Consider the following 22,619-nt stretch of genomic DNA (forward strand, 5'->3'; position numbering starts at 1 on the left):
GATACTGTTATGCTCAACACCCAGTACTATTCACTTTACTTAATTTCTAAGATTAGATTAGATAATTTAGACAGGACTTTGAGAATGCCTGTGTTAGACCTACAGTATAATACTGCCAGCTGCTATAAGAAAACCAAACGATCGGTATCGGCAGTGTATCGGCCGATATGACTCATAGACGATCGGTGATCGGTATCGGTGGCAAAAAAACGTGATCGGGGCATCCCTACCAAACACCCCACACATCAATCCCCACCACATCCCCATCCAAGACGCCCCCCTGATCATGACCAAAGAGAAACACAAACAGCCCGAATACACCCGGACCATTCACCAAATACAGACCAAACATGAAACATCCCTGTGTGCACAAGCATGTGAACCCCCGGGATCCAGCAGCCGCTGGCACCCACGGCCCCAACCAAACCCCCCCAGACCTCCCCCACGGCCCCAACCCATCCCCCCCCAGATCTCCCCCAGAGCCCCAACCAATCCCCCCCCAGACCTCCCCACGGCCCCAACCAAACCCCCCCCCCCCCCCCCAGACCTCCCCCACGGCCCCAACCAACCCCCCCCAGACCTCTCCTGCCCCGACGGACCCCGGCCAGTACTGAACAGGCCACAGAGCACACGACCCCCCCCCGCCCCCCGGCACGGCCACAGAGCACACGACACCCCCCCCCCCCCCGGCATGGCCACAGAGCACACGACCCCCCCCCCCCCCGGCACGGCCACAGAGCACAACCCCCCCCCCCCCCCCCCCCCCCGGCACGGCCACAGAGCACACAACCCCCCCCCCCCCCCCGGCCACAGAGCACACAACCCCCCCCCCCCCCCGGCACACGGCCACAGGTCATGGAGCACACGACCCGCCACCCCCCCCCCCGGCACGGCCACAGGTCATGGAGCACACGAACCGCCCCCCCCCCCCCCCCCCCCTCCTAGGATGAGAGGAGATAGTAGGATGAGAGGAGATAGTAGGATGAGAGGAGATAGTAGGATGAGAGGAGATAGTAGGATGAGAGGAGATAGTAGGATGAGAGGAGATAGTAGGAGAGGAGAGAAGATAGTAGGAGAGGAGATAGTAGGAGAGGAGATAGTAGGATGAGGAGATAGTAGGATGAGGAGATAGTAGGATGAGATGAGGAGATAGTAGGAGGAGAGGAGATAGTAGGAGAGGAGATAGTAGGATGAGAGGAGAGGAGATAGTAAGAGGAGAGGAGATCGTAGGAGGAGAGGATATAGGAGGAGGAGAGGAGATAGTAGGAGGAGAGGAGATAGTAGGAGGAGAGGAGAGAGAGGAGATAGTAGGATGAGAGGAGATAGTAAGAGGAGAGGAGATAGTAGGAGGAGAGGAGATAGTAGGAGGAGAGGAGATAGTAGGAGAGGAGATAGGAGGAGGAGAGGAGAGGAGATTGTAGGAGGAGAGGAGATGAGATGAGATGAGATGGCCTATAGAGCCAACAGGTCCACGGAGGACGCCATCGCCACGACTCTCCACTCTACCCTGTCCCATCTGGAGAGAGCGGGGGGCTACGCACGGCTGCTCTTCGTGGACTTTAGTTCTGCATTTAACACCATCCTGCCTGACAGACTAGTGCCCAAACTCATGGACCTTGGACTAAACCATCCCCTCTGCCGGTGGTCTAAGGACTTCCTCTCTGACCGCCCCCAGAGGGTCAGAATAGGCCCCCACACCTCCACAGCCATCAGCCTCAGCACCGGATCCCCCCAGGGCTGCGTGCTGAGTCCCCTTTTTTACTCCATTTACACCCACGACTTCACCGCAGTCCACCCCAACAACACCATCATCAAGTTCGCTGACGACACCACCGTGGTGGGCTGCATCACAAAAGGTCACGTATCGCGATGAAATAGAGCAGCTGTCAGCCCTGTGCAAGGATAACAACCTACAGCTGAACAAGCTAAAGACCCAGGAGATGATCGTGGACTACAGGAGGAAGAAGACCGACATACAGCCCCTGTATATCGACGGGGGATGTGTGGAGAGAGTCTCGGTCATCAAGTTCCTGGGTGTCCACCTGGAGGATGACCTGACCTGGAGAATCAACACCACGGCGATAGTAAAAAAGGCACAGCAGAGACTCTACTTCCTGAGAGTACTAAGAAACTACCATCTCAGACAAGACCTGCTTGTGTCTTTTTACCGCTGCTCCGTGGAAAGCATCCTCACCTACTGCATAAATGTGTGGTTCCTCAGCTGCACAGCCGCAGAGAGGAAGGCGCTCCAGAGGGTCGTCAACTCGGCCCAGAAGATCATCGGCTGCGCTCTCCCCTCACTGGAGGGACTATACAACTCCCGCTGCCTCAAAAAAGCAGTAAAAATACTGAAGGACCCACACCACCCGGGCAACAAGCACCTCGTGCGGCTGCGCTCGGGCAGGCGTTTCAGCGTCATGCCCACCCCGACTAACAGACTGAAGTTTAGTTTTTACCCCAGGGCCATATGTGCACTAAACTCAGCTAAATTTTAAAACAACAGCCTCCTTGCACCCCCCCCCCCCCACCACGCACACGCACACACACACACACACACACACACACACACACACAACATTAAGAGATAGTGCAATTATATTTTATACCCCCCTGTTTTATTAATGTTATTTACGCCCCACCCTGTTTTTATATTTAACACTGTGTTTAGGACTGTTTTTATTCTTATTTTACTAGCACCTAGGGTTGCATTTTTTTTAATTTCGTTGTAACAACTGTAACAATGACAATAAAGATCTATTCTATTCTATTCTATTCTAGTAGGAGGAGAGGAGATAGTAAGAGGAGAGGAGATAGTAGGAGAGGAGAGGATATAAGAGGAGAGGAGATAGTAGGAGAGGAGAGGATATAGGAGGAGAGGAGATAGTAGGAGGAGAGGAGATAGTAGGAGGAGAGGATATAGGAGGAGAGGAGATAGTAGGAGGAGAGGATAGGAGATAGGAGGAGAGGAGATAGTAGGAGGAGAGGAGATAGTAGGAGGAGAGGATAGGAGATAGGAGGAGAGGAGATAGTAGGAGGAGAGGATAGGAGATAGGAGGAGAGGAGATAGTAGGAGGAGAGGAGATAGTAGGAGGAGAGGAGATAGTAGGAGAGGAGAGGAGATCGTAGGAGAGGAGATAGTAGGAGGAGAGGATAGGAAATAGGAGGAGAGGAGATAGTAGGAGGAGAGGAAGTTTCTTTAATAGTTGTCATACAGAAGTACAGAATACTTTTATACATTTTTTGTTTTTTTTTAAACAAACACAAACAAACATGATAACATAAAATTAGATATACAAGCATTAATTAACAGTGCACATCCAATGAAATCACCATTTAGATAAATGTCTTATACAAGATATACACCTAATACCTGCTATCTAATACCCTACACACATATGCTCTCGCTCGCTCCCCCCCCCCCCCCCGGACCCCCCATTGGATAATCCATCCATTATCATTCGCTCCTAACCAGGCACTACCATTATATGCTAGCTTTTATTCTCTCCACCACTTCTAACCATATTGTCATTTTGGATTCATTGAGACTCAAAATTCTTGCTGTAGATATTTCTAGATAAATCACATCGAGATATGCAAGAATCCAGACCTACCGGCACATTTTTTCCGGTTGAAACCATCGTGATGCTATCAGCTTTTTAGCCGCTGTGATACCAGATAAAACCAATCTCTTTAGCTGTATAGGTACTGCACACTCAAAAACATCATTCAGCAGTAACACAGAGGGGTGTACAGGTATATTCAGGGTTAAGAGATTTGATAATTGCTGGGTCACTTCTTTACAGAATATCTTAACTGGTGGGCAGTCCCAGTATATGTGCATAAATGTCCCCTCGTCCCCATTTGTACATAAGGAGCATTTGGAGTCTTGTTTAAGACCCATTCTGTTCAGTCTTATAGGAGTCAAGTATGTCCTATGAATATAGTTTGATTGATTTGATTTGTTGATGGTCCGGGTTCCTTGATGCAAGTCGAACATTTGCCCAGGCTTCTTGCCAATCAAAATCTATTTCCAGGTCTGGTATATCCCTCCTCCAGACTGAGTCTAGGTGGAGGATTTCATACGAGGACGGTAGTAATTGATGATAAAAATCTGATACAAAACCTCTCGATGTCTCTCTTTCATAGAAGAATTTGTGGTATCTGTGGTGTACAATTGGTATCCTTAATGGAACACTGTGAGCCTTCAAACATAACAATAACTGTGCGTAAAAATAATATGTGGAACTGGTGAGATTACATTTTTGCTGCTTCTTACTGTTTTTTTTTATCCACTTTTTCTCCCATTTTTCCATATTTTCTCCCATCCCAATTTCGTATCATCCAATTCAACCCTCCCCTGTCACGAACGCTGTTTCTTGCCTCCCACAAGCCGGCTGCAATGTGGACTAAGTCATACATAGCACAAGTCCCCTCCGGTACTTGAGGTAACAGCAGTCGCATCTTTTCACCTGCGCAGCTCGATCTCTCAGTGTCGAGGAGTAATGCGTGGGAGGCTCACGCTGCCCCCGACACTTCCTGATTCTACTGCGCAGGCGCACCAACCGACTTGTAGGAGTCGCTTGTTCACAACGTTCGATCCCCACCCTTCAGTTTTCCCTCCCCGTAATACGGCCAATGTGTATTACTGCGGACGACCAGCCAAACTGAAAAACAATGTGGAGAGCTGGATTCGAACACGCGAATCCTAGCGTCTCCACACTGGTGGCGTGGCGCGGCACCCTGGAGTAGTTGGCCTTAACGTCCATTCACTCGTGTGTCTTAACAACGATCCTTCCCTTAACTTCCATCCACTCCCTGTTTACAAAACCATGTATTATTTTGGCCACTAGTGGCGCTGTTGCGAGTTTGTGGATGGCTGCTGCGCCGCTGTATCCACATTTAGGAGAAGAAGAACAGAAGAAGAGATCCGTTTGGCAGAGCTGGAGAAAGTAGCGTTTTTTATTCAACCTGTTAAAGTTTGAAGGTGAGTTTAAACTACTAAATAAGATCCGATTCCTAAACACTGTCACAACAGCAGTCATATTGTATATTTTCAACAATACGTTTGTTTACCAATAGGTTATTTGGTTTGTGTTGCCGCTGTTTAAAGAGACTCCAATTGAATTGATTTACCGAGTGACTGAGTTCGTTTTTTCTCAAATGTAAACTACAGTATAAGATCCAACAATGTCACAACAGCAGTCATATTGTATATTTTCAACAATACGTTTGTTTACCAATAGGTTAAACTGTTTTTTAGCGTTTGTGTTGGCAGTTTCAACAGTTGGATGTACTCTGTGAAGCTGACTGAGTCGTGTTTTGTTTCTGATCTATCTATCTCTATCTATCTGCTATGCTTTTATTTTTTACTCCGTTTATTTGATCAGGGACAGTGCATATCAATCAACAGTTATACATTTATAAATGAATACAAATTAAAAACTGTAAATATGCCAACATTAGCAGGGTTGCTAGTTTTCAGTTGTAGTCCCTGGGCCAGATGGTTAAAGCCCAACCTCCAGGTTAAACCCTACTGATCAATTATGGGTAGTTTACATCAATATACATTGGTATATAATTATATATATATCTGTACATATCTCTTACCTACTCTTACTAGTTACACTGCTGGTCAGAATGACTTACTACCATAGTGTCTTTATACCTGTATCACTGTACATATTAATACTACAACTCTGTACATACATGTAGTACTCATAGTACTAATTTATATATGTTATACCCAGTTTAACCACCTGTACAGTGTATATTACTATTTCACGTTACTGCTACATAGTCACTCTGGTTGGATGCCAAACCTCTTTTAGTTGTACTGTACTTGTGCTGCATGATGACAATACATTACAATCTGCACTGAATTAGTCACAGAATGTTTTGGGACTAGAAGGTTTACAGGGTTAACCGGCTGTCGTGTGGCAGTGAAAGGGTTAACCTTCTGTGTATTGTTGAAGGTTTAGTCCACATTGTTTATTGAACAAAAATACAACATGAAGGTTGGCCTTTAAGCCAGAAACAATAGTACTGTTACGTGACATACGATATGCAAATATACAGTAAGGAACCTGACGCAAACTTTGCCATCACAACCATTGAACTATTATAATAGTTAGGATCTATGGGTAACAGTACTGTATATTTGCATATCGTATATGTCACAAATGTAACAGTACTATATACCTGTATGTCATGTATGTCCCTATGTCATAAATGTCATGATGTCATGTATGTTGTGTGTGTCATAAATGTCACTATGAATTGAAAATAGGGGACCCTGATGTAAACAAGACAAACGTCTTTCTCTGCTCTGCATCCCCTTAACAATTGTGTGTATTGAGCCGTACTGTATTGTACCCATTCTGCAATCTGTTAAATAAAGTTTTCATTCATTCATTCAGTGAGATGCTGGAGAAGCAGCAGCAACAACAACAGCGGCGCCGGCTCCCCAAGAGGACACACACCTGCCTCGCCTGTGGTCAGCCAAAGTCCCGGTTCCTCAGAGATGGCTCCACCATCCACTTTTTTTTTTATCAGACTGGAGCGGTGAGATACTGTACTTCTACTGCTCCACTAAGGTCTTCCAGACCTATGCAGCAGAAGGACTCACCAATCCCAGGATGCCATTCCAGGACTTTGTTGAGACAGAGTTTTTTCAGAGGGAGTTGGAGGCCTGGAGGGATGTCTTTATTCTCCTTTATTTTATATATCAGAGGATTTTATAGTATGTCTGCACTTTATGTGCTCATTTCATCATTCATGTATTTTACATTCTACTAAAACTGAATCAAACCATAAACAAGGTGGCCCTAAAGGATGTTAGATCCTAATGTGAAAAACTGTGATTTTATATGTCTGCTCATTTGACTTATTTCTCCTTTTATCTTTACGCCCCACTATCTGCTGGGTGCATACTATAACCTTATCATGTTTTGTAACAGATTACAGAAGCATATTGGAACGTGAGGTTCTGATATGAATTGATTAATATATCTGCATTATTTTATCCCACTTTATGCTTTGCTCTTGCTGCTTGTTTTACACTGATTTTATGTTTTATTTCTTACTGATGTAAAGCACTTTGAACTGCAATCCCCTGTATGAAAGGTGCTATACAAATAAAGTTATTATTATTATTACTGAGACACAGTTCTTTCAGATCGTTTTTAAACCAGCTCAAAGCCGTTTTTCCAAGACCTATATGCAGCCAAGCCTCTGCAGTAATGCGTGATCCACAGAGTCAAACGCTTTAGACAGATCAACAAACAATGCTGCACAGTGTTTTTTCTTGTCTAGTGCTTCAATTATGTCATTTGAGACTAGCATAGTCGCTGAAGTACTATGGATCTGAAGCCTGACTGAGACTTGTTAAGAATATTATGGTCAGCTAGAAACTCTTTCAGTTTGTTTACAAGAGATTCAAAGACTTTGGCCATTACAGACAATCTGGAAATAGGGCGATAATTATTTAGGTCAGAGGGGTCTCCGCCCTTTAACAAGGGGAGAACCATGGCCGACTTCCATGAGCTAGGTAATTCACCAGATATGATATGAACATTTCCTGATGACGCTGCCATTTTAGCTCTAATTAAGAATGACAGTGACCTAGCTGACTATTATTTGGAAATCCAGTGGTTTGTAAACTGGTGCGACAATAACTGTCTGGTTTTAAATGTTAAGAAGACTGAGGAGATGGTGTTTGACCCCAGAGGTGTTGGGGACCACAGGCCCGTGGTCATCCACACACAGTCCTGTGCATAAATTAAGAAACATGATTTAAGTTGACAAAAACCTCTGCCGCTACAATCTAATGATAATCTAAATATGTGCAACAAGGAGAGACGGGGACAGAATTAATGAATGAAAACTTTATTTAACAGATTGCAGAATGGGTACAATACAGTACGGCTCAATACACAAAATGTTTAAGGGGATGCAGACCAGAGAAAGACTTTTGTCTTGTTTACATCAGGGTCTGCCATTTTCAATTCATAGTGACATTTATGACATACATGACATTTATGACAGGGACATACATGACATACAGGTATATAGTACTGTTACATTTGTGACATACGATATGCAAATATACAGTAAGGAACCTGACGCAAACTTTGCCATCACAACCATTGAACTATTATAATAGCTTTACTATTATAATCTAAATCTGTGCAATATTCATGTTTATTTAGTGATATTCATGTTTATTGATTCAACATAGCTGTTTATCTTTGATAATGTATGACAGGCTTTTGCCCCGACCGGGATTCGAACACGGCTGCACGAGAGCAGTTCAGCTCCTTGGACAGCGTGACAAATGCACCCATTTCATTGGCTGTCAGTCTGTTACACCTATACACGGCTGGCCGCGCCGGAGTGCCTTGCCCACTACACCACCTAGCCGCACTGCTTCTTACTGTTACGCTCCAGAGACTGTGCTAGACAAGATAAGTATGAAATAAAATAGTATAGCATGTAATAGAAGTAAAAATAGAAGTCAGTGTTCAGTATAGACATATGTACAATGTTCGATGCAGAATAGAAGTAACTGAGTTACCATACAATATACAATATACTATGCAATGTACTAATATACAATACTATATAGTGCAAAGCAGAAATGGGATGAGGTACAATTTAGGTACAATTTACAGTAAGGTGTACGAGTTGTAGTGCAAATCCTTTACCAATAAATATAAAGTGTGTTTAGGTGATATAAAGTGTGGAGAGTGGGTGCTGCAGTGTGTTTGTTTAAAGTGAGTGTGCACGTGTGGATGTGTGTGCTGTGTGCATTTGATGGTTGTTGCATAGTGTTTATTGTTCGTTGAGCAGCCTGATGGCCTGGGGATAGAAGCTTCTTCTGAGTCTTTCTGTGCTCACCATGAGACTCCGGTATCGCTTGCCTGACCGCAGCACTGAGCACTCACTCTGATAGACTGGCTTACTGTCTGATTTAGCTATGAAGAAAAGTAAAGTTAGTAGTAGGGATGGGAATCGATGGTTCCTAACTGGGTTTTGGTCATATGCTCCCGAAATTCTCCCGCTGTTTGGCTGCTTCTATGTGCAGTGAAAACTACTCGAAATGCTTTAGAACCTAGTCATTGATTTAGTTCAGGGTTAGCCGCGGAGCTAACGTGAGCTAATCAAGCTCACAGAGAGAGATAAACAGCTGACAGCAGGTAGTACAGGTACAAATACAATAAAACAAGGGGTGGGGGCTGTTGTGTAAACCTTGTACTCTTTAGTTCACATATAATAAGAGACGGGGGGTTGACTGTTTACTAGTAGGGAGCATAGATATATATATCTATGGTAGGGAGTCCTAGGGACCGTGCAACATACAAACAGGTCCGTGTAGCAACACGAGCCCATAGCTTACAGGACAGGGGCCCGGGGAGGGAGCTCTGTGTGTGTGTGTGTGTGGAAGAGAGAGGGAGAGAGAGAAACAGAGCATGATTTAGTGTATGTCTTAGAGCAGGCGGCTGTGTTGCAGTGTGCAGCAGATACTGACTATGAACACTGTTAATACTGTTATGGTTTGTAACCAACCCCAATCGCACAACACAAGACAGGTATGAGAGTAAGCCAAGAACTGGGCATTTATTGAATACAACAGAAAAGCGGCACTGTCCCTTTAAGGGAGAACACAAGAATACTAGAACAAGGGAAAAAAGGGCAATGTGCCTTTAAGAGGCGAGCAGGCTAAGGGGAAGGCTAAGGGAGAACACAAAATACTGGAAGCAAGAATTAGGGAAAATTGGCACTGTGCCTTTAAGAGGCGAGCAGGCTAAGGGGCTAAGGCTAAAGGACAGGGCCAGGGCAAAGGACAGGGCAGGAAACAGGGGCACTGGAGATGGGAACAGGGACAGAGGGCCGCGGAGGCGGGCTGGAGACAGGGACAGAGAGAACAGGGTTAAGGCCTTGGACAGGGCGAGGGACAGGGGCACTGGAGAGGGGAACAGGGACAGAGGCCCGTGGAGGCGGGCTGGAGACAGGGACAGAGAGAACAGGGTTAAGGCCTTGGACAGGGCGAGGGTCAGAGCTGCTTACAGGGATGGAGTAGGAGCGCGCAGGCTAGACGTCTGGAGTGGGGCGCGTCGGCTTGGAGAACGCGCCGGTTCGGAGAGCGCGCCGGCTCGGAGAGACGCATCCTCCCGTAGAGAATTAGAGAGCGATGCGCGTCTGGAGTGGTAGCGCGCCGGCTAAACGTCTGAAGTGGTGCGCGTCGGCTTGGAGAACGCGCCGGTTCGGAGAGCGCGCCGGCTCGGAGAGACGCATCCTCCCGTAGAGAATTAGAGAGCGATGCGCGTCTGGAGTGGTAGCGCGCCGGCTAAACGTCTGAAGTGGTGCGCGTCGGCTTGGAGAACGCATCAGCTGTAGGAGCGCGTCTGGCGCGGGGTCTGGAGTGGAACACTGGAATACCTCCCGTAGAGAATTAGAGAGCGCAGTACTGTGTCCCACTCCAGGCAAACGGCGACAGGTGGCGAAGGCTTGCACCTCGTCTCACGCCGGAGATGAAACAGCATACAGACAGATAGGGAATCTCCCGTAGGAGCTTACAGATAGAGAACGACCCGACAAGGACTGGGGGGGAGATCGAGGTATTTAAAGCCCACTGGGGCGCTAATTAGAACACACATCAGGTGCGTGAAGGTAATTGATACTTGACTAGAAGTGTGTGTTCGGCACGGACCAATCAAACACATAATGAAAGATAGTCCAAGGGTGTGGGCTGCTGAAGAGCAGACGAGAGTAAACGAACGCGAGGGTGGGGGCTAGAGAGGTGAGGAGACAGGGAATTAAAGGTCCAGGGAACAGGAATTAAAGGTCCAGGGAAGAGGCGAACCTCACAGTAACGACAACGCGAGGGTGGGGGCTGGTGAGGTGAGGAGACAGGGAATAAAAGGTCCAGGGAACAGGAATTAAAGGTCCAGGGAAGAGGCGAACCTCACAGTACTCCCCCCTCCACGGGAGCCACCGGGCGACCCAAAAATACAGACAGAGGGGCAGGGGACATAAACAAGGCAACAAACAAAAAATTGGGCCATGCTAGCGGGGAAGCTACACCAAAGTGGGGCTAGCAAAGGGACAGGGTAGCTGAGGGGTAACTAGGGTAGCTGAGGGGTAACTAGGGTAGCTGAGGGGTAACTAGGGTAGCTGAGGGGTAACTATGGTAGCTGAGGGGTAACTAGGGTAGCTGAGGGGTAACTATGGTAGCTGAGGGGTAACTAGGGTAGCTGAGGGGTAACTAGGGTAGCTGAGGGGTAACTAGGGTAGCTGAGGGGTAACTATGGTAGCTGAGGGGTAACTAGAGGAGCTGAGGGGTAACTAGAGGAGCTGAGGGGTAACTAGAGGAGCTGAGGGGTAACTAGAGGAGCTGAGGGGTAACTAGAGGAGCTGAGGGGTAACTAGAGGAGCTGAGGGGTAACTAGAGGAGCTGAGGGGTAACTAGAGGAGCTAAGGGGTAACTAGAGGAGCTGAGGGGTAACTAGAGGAGCTGAGGGGTAACTAGAGGAGCTGAGGGGTAACTAGAGGAGCTGAGGGGTAACTGCCAGGGCACTGATAGCTACAGGGCCTATGCTAGCTGTAATGCTACATTAACATAGAGGCTGCGCTAGCTGCCGGAGCCAGGCTAGCAGACAGGGCTGGACCAGCATGAGAGAACAAGCTAGCTGGAAGGACAGTCCTAGCTGTGGGGAAACTGACCTTGCTAGCTGAAGGGGCAGTCCTAGCAGTGGGGAAAACTGACCTTGCTAGCTGAAGGGGCAGTCCTAGCAGTGGGAGAAAACTGACCTTGCTAGCTGAAGGGGCAGTCCTAGCAGTGGGAGAAAACTGACCTTGCTAGCTGAAGGGGCAGTCCTAGCAGTGGGGAAACTGACCTTGCTAGCTGAAGGGGCAGTCCTAGCAGTGGGAGAAAACTGACCTTGCTAGCTGAAGGGGCAGTCCTAGCAGTGGGGAAACTGACCTTGCTAGCTGAAGGGGCAGTCCTAGCAGTGGGAGAAAACTGACCTTGCTAGCTGAAGGGGCAGTCCTAGCAGTGGGAGAAAACTGACCTTGCTAGCTGAAGGGGCAGTCCTAGCAGTGGGGAAACTGACCTTGCTAGCTGAAGGGGCAGTCCTAGCAGTGGGAGAAAACTGACCTTGCTAGCTGAAGGGGCAGTCCTAGCAGTGGGGAAACTGACCTTGCTAGCTGAAGGGGCAGTCCTAGCAGTGGGAGAAAACTGACCTTGCTAGCTGAAGGGGCAGTCCTAGCAGTGGGGAAACTGCACAAAAAGTGGAGGCCAAGCAGAGGGACCGGGTTAGCTGCCTGGGCATGGCTAGCTACAGGGCCTATGCTAGCTGCAAGGGCTGCATTAACATAGAGGCTGTGCTAGCAGCCGGGGCTAAGCTAGCAGACTGGGGCCATGCCGGTAGTAGAGGCCTGGCAAGCTGCAGGGGAGCTAACGAGGCTAACAGGGAAGCTAACAGGCTAACAGGGGAGCTAACAGGGAAGCCAACAGGGGAGCTAACAAAGGCTAACAGGGGAGCTAACAGGGGAGCTAACAGGGGAGACTAACAGGTTAACAGGGGAGCTAACAGGGAAGCTAACAGGGGAGTCAACAGGGGAACTAACAAAGGCTAACAGGGGAGCTAACAGGGAAGACTAACAGGCTAACAGGGGAGCTAACAGGGAAGCTAACAGGGGAGCTAACAAAGGCTAACAGGGGAGCTAACAGGGAAGCTAACAGGGGAGCTAACAAAGGACAAACTCAACATACACTGTCTGTGCTGGCTGGGGTCGTCGACTGGTCGGGTCGTACTGTTATGGTTTGTAACCGACCCCAATCGCACAACACAAGACAGGTATGAGAGTAAGCCAAGAACTGGGCATTTATTGAATACAACAGAAAAGCGGCACTGTCCCTTTAAGGGAGAACACAAGAATACTAGAACAAGGAAAAAAGGGCAATGTGCCTTTAAGAGGCGAGCAGGCTAAGGGGAAGGCTAAGGGAGAACACAAAATACTGGAAACAAGAATTAGGGAAAATTGGCACTGTGCCTTTAAGAGGCGAGCAGGCTAAGGTGCAAGGGAGAACACAAAATACTGGAAACAAGAATTAGGGAAAATTGGCACTGTGCCTTTAAGAGGCGAGCAGGCTAAGGGGCTAAGGCTAAAGGACAGGGCCAGGGCAAAGGACAGGGCAGGTAACAGGGGCACTGGAGAGGGGAACAGGGACAGAGGCCCGCGGAGGCGGGCTGGAGACAGGGACAGAGAGAACAGGGTTAAGGCCTTGGACAGGGCGAGGGTCAGAGCTGCTTACAGGGATGGAGTAGGAGCGCGCAGGCTAGACATCTGGAGTGGGGCGCGTCGGCTTGGAGAACGCGCCGGTTCGGAGAGCGCGCCGGCTCGGAGAGACGCATCCTCCCGTAGAGAATTAGAGAGCGATGCGCGTCTGGAGTGGTAGCGCGCCGGCTAAACGTCTGAAGTGGTGCGCGTCGGCTTGGAGAACGCGCCGGTTCGGAGAGCGCGCCGGCTCGGAGAGACGCATCCTCCCGTAGAGAATTAGAGAGCGATGCGCGTCTGGAGTGGTAGCGCGCAGGCTAAACGTCTGAAGTGGTGCGCGTCGGCTTGGAGAACGCATCAGCTGTAGGAGCGCGTCTGGCGCGGGGTCTGGAGTGGAACACTGGAATACCTCCCGTAGAGAATTAGAGAGCGCAGTATTGTGTCCCACTCGCGTGAGACAAAGGCTTGCACCTCGTCTCACGCCGGAGATGAAACAGCATACAGACAGATAGGGAATCTCCCGTAGGAGCTTACAGATAGAGAACGACCCGACAAGGACTGGGGGGGAGATCGAGGTATTTAAAGCCCACTGGGGCGCTAATTAGAACACACATCAGGTGCGTGAAGGTAATTGATACTTGACTAGAAGTGTGTGTTCGGCACGGACCAATCAAACACATAATGAAAGATAGTCCAAGGGTGTGGGCTGCTGAAGAGCAGACGAGAGTAAACGAACGCGAGGGTGGGGGCTAGAGAGGTGAGGAGACAGGGAATTAAAGGTCCAGGGAACAGGAATTAAAGGTCCAGGGAAGAGGCGAACCTCACAGTAACGACAACGCGAGGGTGGGGGCTGGTTAGGTGAGGAGACAGGGAATAAAAGGTCCAGGGAACAGGAATTAAAGGTCCAGGGAAGAGGCGAACCTCACAAATACACCGTTATCAATGAAAGAAGAAATGTTTGCAGCTGTGGTAATACGAAGTTCAGTTGGTTCATTATAAAAGATACAAACCTGACAACAAAAGCACTTAAATGTTAAATAAAAGGACCACAGTAATGAGGCAGGAGGAACATATTTTTTTGCACTATAATGGTAAAATAGTTATTTAAAAATGTGCCCCTAAAACATATTTTTTGCCCCTAAATTTCTAATTTAGGGGCAAGTGTGCCCCTACTGAAAAAGCTTAGCGTACAGCCCTGCCACTGTGTATGTGTGTACAGCTAACTTGGCTAGCGTTATCAACAGCAGAGGTGGGCAATACGGTCCAGCTGCAGCGCCGGACGGCCGGAGTGCAAGCGGTGTGACGTAATTGGCAGAATCGACTGTCAATCAATGGTCTACCTGACACGCAAACTCATAAACAATGTTTCTGTACTGGAGGTGTACAGTATTTCAATAGGCATCCCTGAAAGGATTATTTTTCTAGAAGAGCAACACTAGCCAAAACATAGGCATTGTATGCATAAAAGGGGCAAAAGCTAAAGTTAAGTGACTGTTAGTTTTGTAGCAGTAGTTTGATTTGATAGTTTATTTGATAGGGACAGCACATGTTAATGAACATCAAGTACAAAATACAAAATGTAAACATGCAGGGTTGTAGCAAGAGCTAATTTACACCAGGAGACAGCAAAACTCGTTCAATAAATAAATAGCCTGCTTAGGGTAAAAGCATTGTGACAATCAATGATAAAAACAACAATGACACTGTTAACCATTATGAGCTGCCCAGTACAACCACAGTCTGACACTGTTAACCAATAGGAGCTGCCCAGTACAACCACAGTCTGACACTGTTGACCACTAGGAGCTGCCCAGTACAACCACAGTCTGACACTGTTGACCACTAGGAGCTGCCCAGTACAACCACAGTCTGACACTGTTGACCACTAGGAGCTGCCCAGTACAACCACAGTCTGACACTGTTGACCACTAGGAGCTGCCCAGTACAACCACAGTCTGACACTGTTGACCACTAGGAGCTGCCCAGTACAACCACAGTCTGACACTGTTGACCACTAGGAGCTGCCCGGTACAACCACAGTCTGACACTGTTGGCCACTAGGAGCTGCCCAGTACAACCACAGTCTGACACTGTTGGCCACTGATGAGCTCCACTGGAGCAGTTGGGGGTTAAGTTCCTTGCTCAAGGACGGAATAGTGTTATTCATTCACTTCGCTGTCCATATTTTTCCGGCCTCTCCTTGGGATCGAACCGGTGACCTGCCGGTCCCAAGCCTGCTTCTCTAACCTTTAGGCCAGGCTGCCCCTAAATTGAATCCCACTGGACTAGCATGTACCCATAGCTTGCAGGTTTCAACAATATTCATTTTGTAATGGGTAAAGAAAAATGGAGGCTTTCTAGGGCAAGACACTTGCAGGTGGATTCAACATTGAGATAAACCAGTTATAACATATAACATCTGCGGATGGATTTCACTTTGCTGCATTTCAAGACCCTCAAGAGTGTGGCTACATCCATAGGAATGGTTTAAAGTGTATAGGCTTTACAATCTAAATGCCTCAGTGCAGAGTTCCTTCAACGGTTCCTCTCTGCCTCATCGCTTCTTTTTTTTTATCCACTTTTTCTCCTCCTTTTTCAATTTCTTTCCCATCCCAATTTCGCCTCGCCAATTCTCCCTTCAATTCTCCCCTCCCCTGTCTCGAACGTTGATAGACCATGCCTCCCACTGGTCGGCTGCAATGTGGACGAAGCCTTGCATCCATGGCCGCCTAGTTATAGTTCAAAGTGGGGGTGCATTTTTTTTTGTAATATTTTTTTTTTTTTTTTTTTTTTTTTTTTGTGACAGGTTGTTTGGAGGGGGTCCGGCACGGCCCCCTCCATAGCAATTTTTTTTTTTCATTTAATGAACCTGTACGTGCAATTTCCTGCAATATAGAGCCTTAAATCTTGACCAATAAAGGTGCTCTTTTCACTATAAAACTCAGTTTATATTGCAGTATGATAGCCAATTACTATAATAATAATAATAATATAGACTATATATAGGGGGGGGGATATATAATCCAAGTATTTGTGTCTTAATTTGTTATGTTATCCTACACTTTAAGCTGTCTGAAATGTCCATTACCTGTAACTCTTGGGTCTCTTTCTCTCCTTCTCTGCCTCCATCCCGGGTCTGCACAGTCACCATATCATTCTACATTAAGGAGAGCAATACACTTATGAATACACTGAACCGGTTTGAATACACAATCTTTATGCTAATCTGTAAAGAAAGGGAGAGAGGGGGGGGGATATATAATCCAAGTATTTGTGTCTTAATTTGTTATGTTATCCTACACTTTAAGCTGTCTGATATTTCCATTACCTGTAACTCTTGGGTCTCTTTCTCTCCTTCCTGAGTCTGTACAGTCACCATATCATTCTACATTAAGGAGAGCAATACACTTATGAATACACTGAACATCATTATGAAACATTTCTATTGCACCCTTACTTACAATTCATTATGAATTGAAAATGGGGGACCCTGATGTAAACAAGACGAAAGTCCTTCTCTGGTCTGCATCCCCTTAACAATTGTGTGTATTGAGCCGTACTGTACTGTACCCATTCTGCAATCTGTTATTGATTGATTAAAAATGTTATTAACATATTGCAGAATGGGTACAATATAGTACGGCTCAATACACACAATTGTTAAGGGAATATTTGAAATTTATTTTTTGAAATTTATTTGAAGGATAAACCCCTTGAGATATGCTATCTCGTTTTCGAGGGGGTCCTTAACATAGGATACAAAACATACAATACAATACATAACAAAACAAAAAACAAGACAACAAATGCACTTATACACTGACAGATGCTCTCCCAAGCTCACTCCCACAATCCACACTGATTCCTCCCAAGAGGATCACCAATAAATATATATATGTTCCCTTATAAAACACAAACAAAATTATAATTTGATCTGAAACGACATTTAAGCCCTCAATAACAGGTGCAAGTAGTCTGTAGATGAGTGAACAAAGATATCTTGAATAACCGGTAAGAAGTAAGAGATCTGAGTGAACTAGGCAGTTTGTTCCAATCAGCTGGTGCTTTATATTTAAAGGCAAGTCGACCGATAGCTTTAATGGTTCGAGGTATACTAAAGAAAGGAAGATCCGTGTGTCTTAAATTATAAGTTGAACTATATGGTGTTAAGAACTGCTTTAGATAGGGGGGATAATTAAAGTAAATACATTTGTAAACAAAAAGCAACCAATGAAAATGTCTTCTGAATTGGGGAGAAAGCCAGTTTAACAACTCAAACATAAGACAGTGATGGGTTCTATAAGGACACCTCAATATAAATCTGCAAACACTATTATAGGTAACATTTAAAGGACGGAGATTTGTTAGTGTGGTGTTTTGATAGACTATGTCTGCGTAATCCATTATTGGAAGTACCAGCTGTATAATGATTATTTTCCTAACCTGAAGAGAAAAACAGTTAATAGAACGATACAATATTCTCAGGCTACAATTTGTTTTCTTCATCACAGCATCAATATGTGACTTGAAGGTGAGTTGAGAATCAAGCCAAAGACCCAGATACTTATATTCATCGACATTTTCAAGAGGAGCATAATCTAAAAACTTAATCGACAACTGATTTGATATTTGCACCAGATTTGATCTAGTACCAAACAGCATACTATAGGACTTCTTCTTATTTAATAAAAGTTTGTTAATAGATAACCATTTCTGGACAGCATCAAAATGAGTCTATAAAGTGTACTGAATTTGTTGAATATCAGACTTAGAAGAATAAATCACTGTATCATCAGCATACAATTGAGTAAGACAGTCAGATGGTATCAGGGTGAGATCATTAACAAATATAGAAAATAATAATGGTCCTAAAGATGATCCTTGAGGAACACCTTTATCCATAATCAAAAAATCAGACTGTTTACCCTGATATGATACACATTGACGTCTCTGGTGGAGATAGGAATTGAACCAAAGTAAAGAATTATTAGAGACACCAATAGCACACAGTTTGTCAAGAAGAAGATAATGATCAACCAAATCAAAAGCCTTTGTGAGATCTATAAATATTGCACCAGTAACCATGTTATTGTCCATTGCTGAGTGAACATCATTGGTCAACTTCAGAAGGGCTGTAGTTGTGGAATAGTTTGAATAGAATGCAGACCAGAGAAAGACTTTTGTCTTGTTTACATCAGGGTCCCCCACTTACAATTCATAATGAATTGTAAGTAAGGGTGCAATTAACACCGTGCAATCCATTATTTGTGGAGCCCGCCCTTCTTTGAGCCTTTGAGCTATTAGGCTACTAGGGTTCTTACTTTGCATTTTGGTGTACTGAAAAATGCTCTGATGTCTGTATTTTTTCTTTTTTCTGCCATGGTACCTGGTTGGCTGGACACACACACACACACACACACACACATTTTCATTTCAGGTATTGTACCTTAAGATAATTGAAAATCTTGATTTACCGTAAATCCTCAAATATAGGTATTCTATTTACCTCAGCTGCAAAGAGCACCAGGCCTTTATTAGAGAGACTTGTTATATAAGGGGCAGGCCTTAATTTCTAAAACTGACACTCATGGACATAATCCCATCATTTTCAGACTTTTATTGCATTATTATTATTATTATTATTATTATTATTATTATTATTATTATTATTATTATTATTATTATTATTATTATTATTATTATTATTATTATTATTATTATTATTATTATTATTATTATTATTATTATTATTATTATTATTATTATTATTATTATTATTATTATTATTATATTTTTAATGCGTACATTGTCTGTCTACATTTATTTAGACTAGCATTGGTATTTAAATATTGAGTGCAGTTGAGTAATTGTGGGATTAACATAATTCACACACTGAACAGAGAACAGAGATGGAGGAGAACAGAGAACAGAGATTATTATTATTCTAGATAATATGACACGTTAGCTAGCGGCTAACGCCAACGTTATATTATTATTATTTATTAGTTACGGACTTACGGTATGACCAGATGGCATTTCGGACCGTGAAACACTTTTATTGTATTGCGTGGTAGATGTTCTACCACTCGACATGTCTAACATAATAGTTTGTTTGAACAACTGAACTTACTTAGTGGAAAATCCTGCTGTTGTTGTAACTTGTGCGTTGTGCCTAAACTAGTGTTCACGAATCACGCTGCCTGCCTGTGTACCAGCTTACTGTTACACCTGGAGTGGAGGCTGCAGGCAGCGGCGCGCTGTGCAGACTGGAGTGTGAGCCGGCAGGGCTCCACTCTGTCTGCGGGACTGGATCAAACCATATCGGGCAGGGGGGTGTCGCAATCTTTGGAAACTTAAAAACTTGCTATTAAGTGTCATTGCGTATTATTAATTTGATTGAAATTACGTAGTTATGGTTAGATAAGATTTATATATTGGGGGGGGATATATCATATGATCAAAAAGTGAGGGAGCAAAGAGACAAGTTTGCTCCCCCAAGTTCAATAGTCCTGGAGCACGTGCATCGCCTGCTCCGTTACGTAGGCGCCTATGCTTGCATCACGTGTCCCCTCCGGTACACGAGGAGGCAGCCGTTGCATCTTTTCACCTGTACAGCGCGATCTCTCAGTGGCGAGGAGTAACGCGTGGGAGGGACACGCCGCCCCCGTTGCTTCCTGATTCTGCTGTACAGGCGCACCAACCGACCTGTAGGAGTCGCTGTCCACAACGTTCAATCCCCACCCACCGGCTTTCCCACCCCTAACACTGCCAATTGTGTTAGTATGAACGACCAGCCAAGCTGGTAGCAACGCCGAGAGCTGGGCTCGAACCCAGCATCTCCTGCGTTAGTGGCGAGTGCCTGGCCCACTGCGCCACTTAGCCGCCCTTGCCTCATCGCTTCTTAAGATAAGATAAGATATTCCTTTATTGATCCCCTTGGGGAAATTCAGCCATCATAGCAGCATGGGGGGGGGGGGGGGTACAGGTAGTAGAATACATGGTACAGGTCATATAATTATAGTACAGACAGAAGTACAGTACAGTGGAGAAGTAAAAATAAAAATAGAATAAATAAAAGGCAGTGTAAACAATATAACAATATAATTAACTCTGGACATATGGGCAACAAGGTGCAAGATGAGGGTATGTATGCCCTCTCAGTAGAATCATTATGACTACCATTTATGGCCCTTTGCTCCAGCCCCAATGACATACAGTATATTCCTTAGATAATTATGGTCCTCAATCCTCCCATTGCTCTTATGCAACTTCACTTATCTTCTCACTGTAGGTCGTTACGTCAACTGAGTTCACTTCTGTTGTAATACTAATCAAGGGGTTTTTCATAGATTCTTTCCTCTGTAGGTGAAAGGTTAGCCAACCATGTTTGTATTTTAAATGGTAAGTTCAGAATTATTTTTGTATTCTATTTCCTACTTGCCAATGGTGTTGTCAATATTCATACTGGATACCCGACAATAATGGATGAAAGGAAGGCGGCTGGACAAGGCGCTCGTCACCAACACAAGAGACACTGGTATCGAATCCAGCTGTCAGCGTTGCTTCCGGCCTGGCCGGCCGTCATACTAACACAATTGGCAGTGTTAGCGGGAGGGAAGCCGGCGAGGGTGGGTCTGGGTCGTTGTGGACAGCGACTCCTACAGTTCGGTCGGGGCGCCTGCACAGCAAGGGAAGGATCTGGGAGAGGTAGTGTGACCTTCCACACGTTACTCTCCCAATGAGAGTCCGCGCTGCCAGGTGAAATGAAGTGGTGGGCTGGCTACACATGTGTCGGAGGAAGCATCTGATAGTCTCCGCCCTCCCAGACCGACGATAGGGGTAGAGTGCGCAACGACCAGGAAGGGGACTGGGAATTGGCATAACGACTAACATTGGGAGGGGAGAAGAACGGAAAAAGGAGGGGGAAAAAGATAATTAAAAATATATATATAATGGATGAAAGGAAGTACAGCGAAGTGTCCAAAATTCTGAACTTATACCATTCAATGTGCAACCTTGGGTAGCTGATTTTCTTATATCCATTTCTGAAATGGGTATTGTACAGACGGTTAACGCTTTCACTACCACACTACAGAAGGTTAACCTTTCACTACCACACTACAGAAGGTTAACCTTTCACTACCACACTACAGAAGGTTAACCCTTTCACTACCACACTACAGAAGGTTAACCTTTCACTACCACACTACAGAAGGTTAACCTTTCACTACCACACTACAGAAGGTTAACCTTTCACTACCACTACAGAAGGTTAACCCTTTCACTACCACACTACAGAAGGTTAACCCTTTCACTACCACACTACAGAAGGTTAACCTTTCACTACCACACTACAGAAGGTTAACCTTTCACTACCACACTACAGAAGGTTAACCCTTTCACTACCACACTACAGAAGGTTAACCTTTCACTACCATCTACCACACTACAGAAGGTTAACCTTTCACTACCACACTACAGAAGGTTAACCTTTCACTACCACACTACAGAAGGATAACCTTTCACTACCACACTACATAATGTTAACTTTTCACTACCACACTACAGAAGGTTAACTTTTCACTACCACACTACGTAAGGGATAATGTATAGCTACGAGGTCATTGTCGCAAAATAATTGACCGACACGGAGTTTAAAATACCGAGCCGCCTCGGCGAGGTGTTTTAAACGTCAGTGAAGGTCAATTATTTTGCGACAATGATCGAGTATAGCTATACATTATCCCGCTTATTACATGGCTAACTTACTAACAATATACCTAATTCATTTTACATCGACTCGCAACACTGGTTCTGGCTCCGCTCGTTGCTCCGCCCTGTCATCGCTGGCAGCTTCCCCAGCTGCCGGCAGTTAACCTTTCACTACCACACTACAGAAGGTTAACCTTTCACTACCACACTACAGAAGGTTAACCTTTCACTACCACACTACAGAAGGTTAACCTTTCACTACCACACTACAGAAGGTTAACCCTTTCACTACCACACTACAGAAGGTTAACCTTTCACTACCACACTACAGAAGGTTAACCTTTCACTACCACACTACAGAAGGTTAACCTTTCACTACCACACTACAGAAGGTTAACCCTTTCACTACCACACTACAGAAGGTTAACCTTTCACTACCACACTACAGAAGGTTAACCCTTTCACTACCACACTACAGACGGTTAACCGTTACAAATTTTAAAGTGAAAGTGAAAGAGTTAAAAATGTTTACAAATATACAAAGGGTCAGATTAAACCGAATATATATATTTATTACTTGAGATATATTGTATAGTATTTGTATATCGTCTGATATCCCTTGTATATTC

The 22,619-nt window shown here is 45.3% G+C and overlaps 1 protein-coding gene across 1 annotated transcript in view; it reads left to right on the forward strand.

Moving 5' to 3' along the window:
• Positions 1–1,447: 1,447 nt before the first annotated feature.
• LOC311240491 (apolipoprotein B-100-like) overlaps positions 1,448–22,619 on the forward strand; it is a gene marked incomplete at both ends in the record, with an annotated part of 64,774 nt that continues 43,602 nt past the window's right edge. Inside the window, one exon of the mRNA XM_084329070.1 lies at positions 1,448–1,856. Within this exon, the coding sequence (XP_084185196.1) occupies positions 1,448–1,856 (409 nt within the window). The remainder of the gene's footprint in view (positions 1,857–22,619) is intronic.

This window comes from Notolepis coatsorum (genome assembly GCF_963971535.1).
Source record: "Notolepis coatsorum genome assembly, chromosome: 14".
Taxonomy (NCBI): Eukaryota; Metazoa; Chordata; class Actinopteri; order Aulopiformes; family Paralepididae; genus Notolepis; species Notolepis coatsorum.